Source organism: Salmo salar, chromosome 12, assembly GCF_965601325.2.
Source record: "Salmo salar chromosome 12, fSalSal1, whole genome shotgun sequence".
In the NCBI taxonomy this organism is placed as follows: domain Eukaryota; kingdom Metazoa; phylum Chordata; class Actinopteri; order Salmoniformes; family Salmonidae; genus Salmo; species Salmo salar.
In genome coordinates, this window is record NC_138302.1 from 8,797,307 (window position 1) to 8,811,481 (window position 14,175).

Genomic DNA, 14,175 nt, shown 5'->3' on the forward strand with positions numbered 1-14,175 from the left:
TATTTTTATTTAACTTTTATTTAACTAGGCAAGTCAGTTAAGAACAAATTCTTATTTACAATGATGGCCTACCAAAAGGCAAAAGGCCTCCTGCGGGGACGGGGGCCTGGGATTCAAAAAATAAAATAGATACAATATAAATATAGGACAAAACACACATCACAACAAGAGAGACAACACAACACTACATAAAGAGAGACCTAAGACAACAACATAGCAAGGCAGCAACACATGACAACACAACATGGTAGCAGCACAAAACATGGTACAAACATTATTGGGCACAGTCAACAGCACAAAGATCAAGAAGGTAGAGACAACAATACATCGCACAAAGCAGCCACGACTGTCAGTAAGAGTGTCCATGATTGAGTCTTTGAATGAAGAGATTGAGATAAAACTGTCCAGTTTGAGTGTTTGTAGCAGCTCATTCCAGTCGCTAGCTGCAGTGAACTGAAAAGAGGAGTGACCCAGGGATGTGTGTGCTTTGGGGACATTTAACAGAATGTGACTGTCAGAACGGGTGTTGTATGTGGAGGATGAGGGCTGCAGTAGATATCTCAGATAAGGGGGAGTGAGGCCTAAGAGGGTTTTATAAATAAGCATCAACCAGTGGGTCTTGCGACGGGTATACAGAGATGAGTATAGAGTGCAGCGACGTGTCCTATAAGGAGCATTGGTGGCAAATCTGATGGCCGAATGGTAAAGAACGTCTAGCCGCTTGAGAGCACCCTTACCTGTCGATCTATAAATTATGTCTCCATAATCTAGTATGGGTAGGATGGTCATCTGAATCAGGGTTAGTTTGGCAGCAGGGTGAAAGAGGAACGATTACGATAGAGGAAACCAAGTCGAGATTTAACTTTAGCCTGCAGCTTTGATATGTGCTGAGAGAAGGACAGTGCACCGTCTAGCCATACTCCCAAGTACTTGTATGAGGTGACTACCTCAAGCTCTAAACCCTCACAGGTAGTAATAACACCTGTGGGAAGAGAGACATTCTTCCTACCAACCCACATGACCTTTGTTTTGGAGGTGTTCAGAACAAGGTTAATGGCAGAGAAAGCTTGTTGGACACTAAGAAAGCTTTGTAGTAGAGCATTTAGCACAAAATAATAATTCTACATTGTAGAATAATAGGGAAGACATCAAAACCACACATAAACTAAAAAGCGTTAAACAAATCAAAATATATTCTAGATTCTTCAAAGTAGCCACCCTTTGCCTTGATGACAGCAAGCATGTGTGTAAAAATACAGTTGAAGTTGGAAGTTTACATACACCTTAGCCAAATACATTTAAACTCAGTTTTTCACAATTCCTGACATTTAATCCTAGTAAGAATCCCCTGTCTTAGGTCAGGTAGGATCACCACTTTATTTTAAGAATGTGAAATGTCAGAATAATAGTAGAGAGAATTATTTATTTCAGCTTTTATTTCTTTCATCACATTGCCAGTCGGTCAGAAGTTTACATACACTCAATTCGTATTTCGTAGCATTGCCTTTAAATTGCTGAACTTGGGTCAAACATTTCGTGTAGCCTTCCACAAGCTTCCCACAATAAGTTGGGTGAATTTTGTCCCATTCCTCCTGACAGAGCTGGTGTAACTGAGTCAGGTTTGTAGGCCTCCTTGCTCGCACACACTTTTTCAGTTCTGCCCACAAATCTTCTATAGGATTGAGGTCAGGGCTTTGTGGTGGTCACTCCAATACCTTGACTTTGTTGTCCTTAAGCCATTTTGTCACAACTTTGGAAGTATGCTTGGGGTCATTGTCCATTTGGAAGACCCATTTGCGACCAAGCTTTAACTTCCTGACTGATGTCTTGATGTTACTTCAATATATCCACATAATTTTCCTCCCTCATGATGCCATCTATTTTGTGAAGTGCATCAGTCCCTCCTGCAGCAAAGCACCCCCACAACATGATGCTGCCACCCCCGTGCTTCATGGTTGGAATGGTGTTCTTCGGCTTGCAAGCCTCCCCCTTTTTCCTCCAAACATAACGATGGACATTATGGCCAAACAGTTTCATCAGACCAGAGGACATTTCTCCAAAAAGTACAATCTTTGTCCCCATGTCCAGTTGCAAACCGTAGTGTGGCTTTTTTATGGCGGTTTTGGAGCAGTGGCTTCTTCCTTGCTGAGCGGCCTTTCAGGTAAGGTCAATATAGGACTCGTTTTACTGTGGATATAAATACTTTTGTACCTGTTTCCTCCAGCATCTTCACAAGGTCCTTTGCTGTTGTTCTGGGATTGATTTAAACTTTTTGCACCAAAGTACGTTCATCTCTAGGAGACAGAACTGATCTCCTTCCTGAGCGGTATGATGGCTGCATGGTCCCATGGTGTTTATACTTGTGTACTATTGTTTGTACAGATGAACGTAGTACCTTAAGGCGTTTGGAAATTGCTCCCAAGGATGAACCAGACTTGTGGAAGTCTACCATTTTTTTTCCTTTAGGTCTTGGCTGATTTCTTTTGATTTTCCCATGATGTCAAGCAAAGAGGCATTGAGTTTGAAGGTAGGCCTTGAAATACATCCACAGGTACACCTCCATTTGACTCAAATTATGTCAATTAGCCTATCAGAAGCTTCTAAAGCCATGACATCATTTTCTGGAATTTTCCAAGCTGTTTAAAGGGACAGTCAATTCAGTGTATGTAAACTTCTGACTCATTGGAATTGTGATACAGTGAATTATAAGTGAAATAATCTGTCTGTAAACAATTGTTGTAAAAATTACTTGTGTCATGCAGAAAGTAGATATCCTAACCGACTTGCCAAAACTATAGTTTGTTCATTATATACATCTACATTATGATTTGTTACACCATGTAGGAGCAGTATAGATATCTCTGCTTATTGTGATATCTGTTTGTTTGACTGATTTCCAAAATCTGTAATATTGTTTAATTATTTATTTAACTTTGCAAGTCAGTTAAGAACAAATTCTTGTTTTACAATGACAGCCTACCCCAGCCAAACCCTGCCCTGACCTGGGACAATTGTGCGCCACCCTATGGGACTCCTGATCATGGCCGGTTGTGATACAGCCAGGGATCGAACCAGGAACTAGAGACGCCTCTAGCACTGAGATGCAATGCAGTGCATTAGACCGCTGCGCCACTCCGTAGCCCTCACTCAATATATGCACCTATTAACACATGCTTCTGTTTGTACGCGTCCATTTAACATTACTCTTTAATTAAATAAATGACAAATAAACTTTTGGTCTGAAAATAAAATGCATCGTATTTTCCTAAACTGCGTTACCCATTCTAGTCAGCAGATGGCGAATGACGTATTTCAGGCAATGCTCCCATTGTGACGTATAATCTAATGGACGGGAAGTTTATTCAACAACCACAACTGCGACCTCGGTAGCTTTGCTAGCCAACGTAGCAGGAATATGTGAGCTCTTTATACGCTTTCGGTGATTATTAGCCACTGTTTTAAACACACTTCTGTCGTATCTACTAGTTACCCCTGTTCATATCAAATGTACGTAAGCTAGCTGTCTGGTTAAGGTAGCAGTAGCTATAGGTTAGTCGCTAATGCTAACATCCCCGACAATGACTTCAAAAAGCTACCACCCCTCTGCTGAAGAGGAGGACTGCTGGACGGAGAGAATTGCTCTCGTGAAAGAGGAGAGGGAAGAGGAGGCTGTCACAGTTAAACAAGAAGTAAAGGACGAGGCTGTTACAGTGAAAGAGGAAGACGTTTCAGTGAAAGAGGAGGAAGATAAACAAGAGGGTGCAGTTTTTACAGTGAAAGAGGAGGAAGATAAACAAGAGGGTGCAGTTTTTACAGTGAAAGAGGAGACGACTGTCACGGTGAAAGAGGAGGAAGACGTTTTCGGAGTGGAGGAGGGGGAGATTACGGTCACATTGGAGGAGGAAGAAGAGCAGAATGGAGATCTGATTAACACCAGTGAGTACTGTCTTTTAAAGGTGCACAAACTCTGGAGTTGTTGAACTGATGTCCCTGAATATCTCTTTCTGTTGAACTGATGTTATTTTAAAGGGTCATTCTACTGAAGTTATGGGCGATTCCAGCGTTATGGACAATACATTTGCACGCAAAGTCACTGATTTTGGCAATGAGGCCCTTTATCTACTTTCCCAGAGTCAGATGAACTCGTTGCTATAATTTGTATGTCTCTGCGAGTAGTTTGAAGGAAGTTGCTAACCAGCAGGAATAAAATGACCGGAAGTCTGAGAACCAATAAAATAGGCCTAATTGACCCCACGTATCTATTGTCAGATTTTGGCTCGGCTAATTTGAAGCAAAGTAAGACAGCCTTCATTATATGAAGTAAAACGTTCGGGTTTCAAACCATTTTCAAAATGCATACGTTTTCAAAATGCATACTGCCTCCAGCTCACATTGCAAGTCTGCCTACCGTTGGCTATGCACTTACATGGCGAATGGGAAGTGCGCTTCAAATTACCAGTTGAGAAAAACAAATTGAAGATCCTTTTTAATTATTATTATACATTTAGAATTGTTGAGCAGTTTCTTCTTGTTTTTAGTTGATCGGACGGAACCCAGTGTGATTGTCTTCTGCAATAGGATTGACCAGTTGTGCATTCTGAGATGCCGTTTTTTGTCGCCCGCACGATTCTTGCCGTTCTCCTTTGACCTCATCAACGAGGCAAGTCAGTTAAGAACAAACTCTTATTTACAATGACGGCCTACCGGGGCCGTTAACTGCCTTGTTCAGGGGCAGAATGACAGATTTTTACCTTGTCGCCTCGGGGATTCGATCTTGCAACCTTTCGGTTACTAGTCCAACGCTCTAACCACTAGGCTACCTGCCGCCCACTTACACCTGGGTTACTAGTCTAACGCGCTAACCACAAGGCTACCTGCCGCCCACTTACACCTGGGTTACTAGTCCAACGCTCTAACCACTAGGCTACCTGCCGCCCACTTACACCTGGGTTACTAGTCCAACGCTCTAACCACTAGGCTACCTGCCGCCCACTTACACCTGGGTTACTAGTCCAACGCTCTAACCACTAGGCTACTTGCCGCCCTTTGACCTCATCAACAAGCTCTTTTCGCCCACAAAGGACTGCCACTGACTGGATTTTGTTTTTGTTTGTAAACCCTAGATACTGTCATGCGTGAAAAACCCAGGAGGGCGGCTGTTTCTGATACACTGGATCCGGCCCGCCTGGCACTGACGACCATACCACTGTCAGTTTCTTAGGTCATTCGTTATCCCATCCTAACGTTCAATCGAACAATAACTGAATTCATCGATGCCTGTCTGCCTGCTTTATATAGCAAGCCACGGCCACGTGACACACTGTCTGTAGGAGCGATCCATTTTCGTGAACAAGGTGATGTACCTAATAAACTTGCCAATGACTGGATATAATAAAACACCCATAAGTTAAATGTTTTTTTAACGTGATTTTTAGGCCATATAGCCCAGCCCTACTTGTAATTATGCAAACCTATGGTACTACTACTTAACATTCCAAATGTAAACAAATGTGTTATGATAGATTTTAATCAAGAAATATTTAAGATCTGAATGTCCGTCCGTCTGTAATGTCCATAACGAAGGGCGTAGCGTCCATAACGAAGGGCGTAGCGTCCATAACGAAGAGCGTAGCGTCCATAACGAAGGGCGTAGCGTGCATAACGAAGGGCGTAGCGTCCATAACGAAGGGCGTAGCGTCCATAACGAAGGGCGTAGCGTGCATAACGAAGGGCGTAGCGTGCATAACGAAGGGCGTAGCGTCCATAACGAAGAGCGTAGCGTGCATAACGAAGGGCGTAGCGTGCATAACGAAGGGCGTAGCGTGCATAACGAAGGGCGTAGCGTCCATAACGAATGGCGTAGCGTGCATAACGAAGGGCGTAGCGTCGCATAACGAAGGGCGTAGCGTGCATAACGAAGGGCGTAGCGTGCATAACGAAGGGCGTAGCGTGCATAACGAAGGGCGTAGCGTCCATAACGGTTTTCCTCTCTGAATTAATAATGGAAATCACAATCTTAAAAAATGTATAGTTTTTGTGTTCAACCAAGCCTTTCCTTCGATATGCCTATCCATGTTATAACTAACACTGGGGGATAGCTGTGAGTGGAGAAACAAGATCTGAGAGCTCTTTCAAATAGACATGAAATATGATTGACTGAAAAGCCTTTTCTGAGACTTTCCCTCCTACTCTGTAATGGCCAAAATACATGTAATTTCCGACTTAAACTTTAAAAATTTACCCTGAATTCCAATATATATACCTTAAGGATAATTGTGAACGTGGCATTGTTTCAGTTAGGAAAATGTGGCGCCGGACAACGTGACCGGGAATATTTTTAACTTACTGGTCATTTGAGAAATTTTGCTGACCCATATGCATTGGGTGGTGTAACCAATTAGAGCATCCACCCACGATGCTCAGAATGACAGAAATCCTATTTAGATTAGGATTATGGTAATTCACATTAACAGAACATGCAACTCCTGTAATGAAGCAGCCAATAAAAGGTTATTTTCAAACATTTGCTAAAATGCAATTCGCGGGAAAACACCATTTTAAACGGCTCACTTGATGTTAGCGGTTCTAAATGTGACAGATATTTTTTTAATCTCCGTCAGGATCTTAGAAAGAGAGGGAAATCTAAAGATGCATGGGTTGCTAATATGATTAGGATTGTGCCTTTGGCTTCTGGACAACGAAAGACAGTAGAACAGGAGACAAATGCTGACCAATGAGAACCAATACAATAGGCCTAATTGACCCCACGTATCTATTGTCGGATTTTGGCTCGGCTAATTTGAAGCAAAGTAAGACAGCCTTCATTATATGAAGTAAAAAGTTTGTGTTTCAAACAATTAGGTATATGTTTTCAAAATGCATACTGCCTCCAGCTCACATTGCAAGTCTGCCTACCGTTGGCTATGCACTTAAATGGTGAATGGGAGCTGCGCTTCAATTACCAGTTGAGAAATACAAATTGTAGATATTTTTAATTATTATAATTGTTTTTACATGTGATTGCATTTAGAATTGTTGCACAGTGTCTGGGCTTATTGAAGCAGATGGTTCACTCCAGCAGCAACAAGGTGTTTAAAGAGCTGAAGCAGGCTCTTCTGTCAGGCTCTCAGCAGGTGATATTCCGTTCATAGGCTCTGTATGCTGTGCGCGTGTGATAAGATACATGACGACTAAAGAAAATACACACGCTGCAATTTCATTCCGCTAAATTATGCAAATTTACCTATAGACTGACAGGTTGAATGCATTAACATTGACAGGTATTTCCATTAATTAATAAAAGCATTATTTTGCTATGTTTAAAAAAAATACATATATAACGTTCAATTTGGCTGGCGGCAATTATATTTATTACCTCGAGGCTGCGACTGTTTTGAGCAAAATAAGTATTGAGACACTTGTATCCCAACTGCCACTTGTCAATATTCTAAAATTCTAAACCCATTCGTGACCATTATGTGTCCGGCTGCCTGTTTTGTAAAATTGTTCGCAATGAAACACTGCCAGACAGACTCTCACTCTGGTAATAGTGAGAGAGTGAGAAAGTTGTAAATAACTAAATGTGTCTGAAGCCAGTGACTTGATAAGCTGATTGTGGCATGGCTGCTCAATGTGTCTACCTACTTTCTAGCTTCATTTACAAACAACATTGGAATTTAGCTAGGTAGCAAGGCACTGATAAACAGTGGATTTAGCTAGGTAGCAAGGCACTGATAAACAGTGAATTTAGCTAGCTAGCAAGGCACTGATAAACAGTGAATTTAGCTAGCTAGCAAGGCACTGATAAACAGTGAATTTAGCTAGCTAGCAAGGCACTGATAAACAGTGAATTTAGCTAGCTAGCAAGGCACTGATAAACAGTGAATTTAGCTAGCTAGCAAGGCACTGATAAACAGTGAATTTAGCTAGCTAGCAAGGCACTGATAAACAGTGAATTTAGCTAGCTAGCAAGGCACTGATAAACAGTGAATTTAGCTAGCTAGCAAGGCACTGATAAACAGTGAATTTAGCTAGCTAGCAAGGCACTGAAACAGTGAATTTAGCTAGCTAGCAAGGCACTGAAACAGTGAATTTAGCTAGCTAGCAAGGCACTGAAACAGTGAATTTAGCTAGCTAGCAAGGCACTGAAACAGTGAATTTAGCTAGCTAGCAAGGCACTGAAACAGTGAATTTAGCTAGCTAGCAAGGCACTGAAACAGTGAATTTAGCTAGCTAGCAAGGCACTGAAACAGTGAATTTAGCTAGCTAGCAAGGCACTGAAACAGTGAATTTAGCTAGCTAGCAAGGCACTGAAAAACAGTGAATTTAGCTAGCTAGCAAGGCACTGAAAAACAGTGAATTTAGCTAGCTAGCAAGGCACTGAAAAACAGTGAATTTAGCTAGCTAGCAAGGCACTGAAAAACAGTGAATTTAGCTAGCTAGCAAGGCACTGAAAAACAGTGAATTTAGCTAGCTAGCAAGGCACTGAAAAACAGTGAATTTAGCTAGCTAGCAAGGCACTGATAAACAGAGTGTAGCAGCTTGTGCTTTATTAACAGTAGTTTGACAGCTTGCAGGTGATGATGTAATAAACGTGTTCTAAGAAATCAGTCCGCAGCTGACTCGATACTTACTGTATGCACTGCACTGACTAGTTTTCCATGCACATTTTTTTTAACATGAGAAATACTGCACCAAACACCTTAGCTGGATGTAAAATTACGTGACGAAGACCTTAGCAAAAACGTCAAAATGAATGACAGATTTCTTGATCTAGCTTAGATTCATTCTGACTAGCCTATTTTGAGAAAGTGGTAGTGGCCATCTTGTTGCTATGGTGAATTTGGAGCAATAAACAACAGTAACTGCCAACTGCCTGTGGCTCAGTAACTGCTTCCCTGTGGCTCAGTTGGTAGAGCATGGTGTTTGCAACGCCAGCATGGTGTTTGCAACGCCAGCATGGTGTTTGCAACGCCAAGGTTGTGGGTTTGATTCCCATGGGGGGCCAGTACGGGAAAAAGAAAATTAAAAATTAAAAAAAAGGCATGAAATGTATGCATTCACTACTGTAAGTCCGCTAAATGACTAAAATCTAAATGTATGATATGCAACATAACACTCCCACATTGAAACCACATCCCCAAGACCCAAATCACATTTTTCATAATGAGCACCAGAAAACACATGTGGAATCGCTGCGTTCATTCCTCCTTTAACTGCTATGGGGACACACTATTCAACAGCCATTGAAATAGCATGGCGCAAAATACAAAACAGCAAAAATCTCATAATTTCATTTTCTCAAACAATCAACTATTTTACACCATTTTAAAGATAAACTTCTTGTTAATCTAACCACATTGTCCGATTTCAAAAAGGCTTTACGGCGAAAGCATAAAATTAGATTATGTTAGGACATAAACTTCACAAGAAAAACCACACAGCCATTTTCCAAGCAAGGACATGCATCACAAAAACCAAAAATACAGCTAAAATATTCACTAACCTTTGATGATCTTCATCAGATGGCACTCATAGGACTTCATGTTACACAATACATGTATGTTTTGCTCGATAAAGTTCATATTTATATCCAAAAATCCCATTTTACATTGGCGCGTGATGTTCAGAAAATGTATTCCCACCAAAATGTCCGGTGAATGTGCACATCAATTTACAAAAATACTCATCATAAACGTTGATAAAATGTACAACAGTTATTGAAAGAATTATAGATATACTTCTCCTTAATGCAACCGCTGTGTCAGATTTTAAAATAGCTTTACGGAGAAAGCACATTTTTCAATATTCTGAGTACATAGCTCAACCATCAAAGCAAGCTATACAGATACCCGCCTAGTTCTGGGGTCAAATAAATGTTGTCTTACCTTTGCTGATCTTCGTCAGAATGCACTCCCAGGACTCCTACTTCCACAAGAATTGTTTTTGTTCGAAATACTCCATATTTATGTCCAAATACCTCTGTTTTGTTCGTGCGTTCAGATCACTATCCAAAGACATAACGCGCGAGCGTAAATCCAGACACGAAAAGTCAAATAGTTCCATTACCGTTCGTAGAAACATGTCAAACGTTGTTTACAATCAATCCTTAGGGTCTTTTTAACCTGTTATGGCTAGCGGGCAGTATTTTCACGGCTGGATAAAAAACGTACCCGATTTAATCTGGTTACCACTCCTACCCAGTAACTAGAATATGCATATACTTATTACATATGGATAGAAAACACCCTAAAGTTTCTAAAACTGTTTGAATGGTGTCTGTGAGTATAACAGAACTCATTTGGCAGGCAAAAACCTGACAAGGTTTCATGCAGGAAGTGGCCTGTCTGACAAGGTGTCGTTCTTCTTGTCTCTGTTTATTGAAGAGTGAGGATCTTAGCTGTCCCGTGACACTTCCTACGGCTGCCATAGGGTCTCAGAAGGCGTTAAAAAGCTGAATCGTGGCTTTGCAGGCTCTGGCTGAAAAAAAGTAGCGCGTTTGGGTAGTGGCTGGTTACAGTACTGTGAGACTCAGGCTCGTGCCCGCGTCGACCGAAAGCTTTGTTTACTTTCCTCTGTTTAGCTAAATGGACATTCCCGGTCGGAATATTATCGCTTTTTTACGAGAAAAATGGCATTTTAAACAGCGGTTGACATGCTTCGAAGTACGGTAATGGAATATTTAGATTTTTTTTGTCATGAATTGCGCCATGCGCGCGACCCTTATTTACCCTTTCAGATAGTGTCTGGAACGCACGAACAAAACGCCGCAATTTGGATATAACGATGGATTATTTTGGACCAAACCAACATTTGTTATTGAAGTAGCAGTCCTGGGAGTGCATTCTGACGAAGACAACAAAAGGTAATCAAACTTTTATAATAGTAAACCTGATATTGGTGAGTGCTAAACTTGCCGGGTGTCTAAATAGCTAGCCCTGTGATGCCGGGCTATGTACTTAGAATATTGCAAAATGTGCTTTCACCAAAAAGCTATTTTAAAATCGGACATATCGAGTGCATAGAGGAGTTCTGTATCTATAATTCTTAAAATAATTGTTATGCTTTTTGTGAACGTTTATCCTGAGTAATTTAGTAAATTCTTAGCAAATTCCTCCGGAAGTTTGCGGGGGGTATGCTAGTTCTGAACGTCACATGCTAATGTAAAAAGCTGTTTTTTGATATAAATATGAACTTGATTGAACAAAACATGCATGTATTGTATAACATAATGTCCTAGGTGTGTCATCTGATGAAGATCATCAAAGGTTAGTGCTGCATTTAGCTGTCTTCTGGGTTTTTGTGACATTATATGCTAGCTTGAAAAATGGGTGTCTGATTATTTCTGGCTTGGTACTCTGCTGACATAATCTAATGTTTTGCTTTCGCTGTAAATCGGACAGTGTGGTTAGATAAAGGAGAGTCTTGTCTTTAAAATGCTGTGAAATAGTCATATGTTTGAAAAATTGAAGTTTTTGTATTTTTGAGGAATTTGTAATTCGCGCCACGCCTATCATTGGATATTGGAGCAGGTGTTCCGCTTGCGGAACGTCTAGATGTAAGAGGTTAACATAAAACGTCCTTAATATTCCAACCGGACAATGGCGTATTCATTACAGAGGAAAAAGGAGGGGCGCGCTGGCGGGCTCGCGCATCACCAAGTCCTTTGTCCTCAGGCAGTCCACTCATTGACTGAGCTCCTATGTTTTGCAATGGAAAGCAGAAACAAGCGTTTCTTATTGGACAAGTTCCGCTAGTTGTCCCTCCCCATTTCGGCCTGTTTGCTTGCGTTTAGTTTCTAGTGAATACGACCCTGATCTCTCTGTTAAAATAAACACTCTGTCTTTGGCAGGAGAGAGACCAGACTCAGAGGAACCAGAGACGTCTGAACCAGCAAGACGACACCACTGCTCCCAGTGTGGAAAAAGTTTTACCCAATTACGGACACTGAAGGTGCATGAAAGAATACACACTGGAGAGAGGCCCTACCAATGTTCCCAATGTGGAAAGAGTTTTGCCCTGTTAGAGAGCCTGAAAATACATAATAGAATACACACAGGAGAGAAGCCTTACCAATGCTCCCAGTGTGGAAAGAGATTTTCACAGTTAAGTTGCCTGAAATCACATGAGATAATACACACAGGAGATAAGCCTCACAAATGCACTCTATGTGGTAATACTTTTAAGCGTTTAAGTAACTTGAAGGACCATCAAAGAGTACACACAGGCGAAAAGCCTTACCACTGTTTCCATTGTGAAGAGAGTTTTAGCTGGTCAAGGCAACTGAAAGCGCATGAGAGAACACACACCGGAGAGAAGCCCTACCAATGTTCCCAGTGTGGAAAGAGTTTTACCCAGCTAGGGAGCTTGAAAATACATAATAGAATACACACAGGAGAAAAGCCTTACCAGTGCTCCCAGTGTGGAAAGAGATGTAAACGGTTAAGTTGCCTGAAATCACATGAGATAATACACACAGGAGATAAGCCTCACAAATGCCCTCAATGTGGTAATACTTTTAAGCGGCGAAGTAACCTGAAGGAACATGAAAGAGTACACAGAGGGGAAAAGCCTTACCACTGTTTCCATTGTGAAAAGAATTTCAGCACATTAAGGCAACTGAAAGAGCATGAGAGAACACACACCGGAGAGAAGCCCTACCAATGTTCCCAGTGTGGAAAGCGTTTTAACCGCTTAAGTAACCTGAAATCACATGAGTGGACACACAGGAGGAAAGCCACATCACTGATCTGTGTGGAAATAGTTTAACCTCATCAGGCTTCCTGAAGATTCATGAGCAAAGACATACACGGGAAAAGCCTTTCTACTGCTCCCAGTGTGGAATGACATTTACCTGGTTAAGGCAACTGAAATCACATGAAAGAATCCACACGAGAGAAATGTTATGAAGTGTAGAAATATATTTACCCAGTTTAGGCACCTGAAAAACCGAGGTTACACACACAGGGGGAGAAGCCTTACCCATGCTCCCAGTGCGGAGAGCGATATTTCACATACTTACAATTCATGATGTAACACACACATTTCTCCCACACTTGTCTCATATTTTTGACTGAAAATTGGTGTTTTGTCATTTTGTTAATGCCCTTATTTCATATGAAATCAAATTGGAGAAAACCTACTCAAAAATACATTTGTTTTGTTTTTTAAAATCCAGAGACATGAAATGAATATGGTATGTAGCAGTTTTTATGTAGATTATGTACACACACTCTGTGATTAAATAGTCTTTATTTTTTTACTCTGTGTTTTTTGTGTTTTTTTAATCGAGTGCTATGTTGTTAATGGAGCGCTATATGTTGTTAATGGAGTGCTATATGTTGTTAAGCATGATCTGTTGTTTACATATGTGATGGATATGCATCTTAGAGAATGTGGCTTTAAAGCCCCCATGCGGTCTTTGTGTTTATTTTTTAATATATCTCAAATGTATTTTTAATTATACATTTTCCTGAGAGACAAAGAACTTTGGGACTTGTAGGGACAGCTCAGGACTTCGTTCCATCTTCTATCCCTCTTCTCTGTTTCTGGATCAGGTCTTGTAGGGACAGCTCGGGACTTCGTTCCATCTTCTATCCCTCTTCTCTGTTTCTGGATCAGGTCTTGTAGGGACAGCTCAGGACTGTGTTCCCTCTTCTCTGTTTCTGGATCAGGTGTTGTAGGGACAGCTCAGGGCTTTGTTCCGTCTTCTCTGTTTCTGGATCAGGTTTGGGGTTGGACAAGGGTGAGGGGCATTGTAGTTCACCATTTTTTGTCGTCCTCGGCTTGACTTAATTAAAATATACTTTATTTGCTTTGAAACATGTAAAGAAGATAATACAAATAAAGCGGAGGTAGGGTTGGGTACAGGATATGAACCCGGGGTTGGATTGGGTACAGGATATGAACCTGGTTTAGGGGTAGGGTTGGATACAGGATATGAACCTGGTTTACGGGGTAGGGTTGGGTACAGGATATGAACCCGGTTTAGGGGTAGGGTTGGGTACAGGATATGAACCCGGTTTAGGGGTAGGGTTGGGTAAAGGATATGAACCCGGTTTAGGGGATAGGGTTGGATACAGGATATGAACCCGGTTTAGGGGTAGGGTTGGCTACAGGATATGAACCCGGTTTAGGGGTAGGGTTGGGTACAGGATATGAACCCGAGGTGGGGTT

General features: G+C 41.3%; 1 protein-coding gene across 1 annotated transcript; it reads left to right on the forward strand.

Annotated features, from left to right (window-relative positions):
• Nucleotides 1-3,356: 3,356 nt before the first annotated feature.
• On the forward strand, nt 3,357-13,261 carry LOC106564059 (uncharacterized). Its single transcript, XM_082958523.1, has 2 exons — nt 3,357-3,936; nt 11,852-13,261. Exons 1-2 carry the CDS (start codon nt 3,561-3,563, stop codon nt 12,766-12,768), a joined length of 1,293 nt encoding a protein of 430 aa, XP_082814649.1. The 5' UTR covers nt 3,357-3,560; the 3' UTR covers nt 12,769-13,261.
• Nucleotides 13,262-14,175: the final 914 nt, after the last annotated feature.

Coding starts and splice junctions, on each gene's coding strand:
- LOC106564059 (XM_082958523.1), top strand. CDS start 3,561: ATGCTAACATCCCCGACAATGACTTCAAAAAGCTACCACCCCTCTGCT. Junction 3,937..11,851: donor TGGAGATCTGATTAACACCA/GTGAGTACTGTC, acceptor TGTCTTTGGCAG/GAGAGAGACCAGACTCAGAG.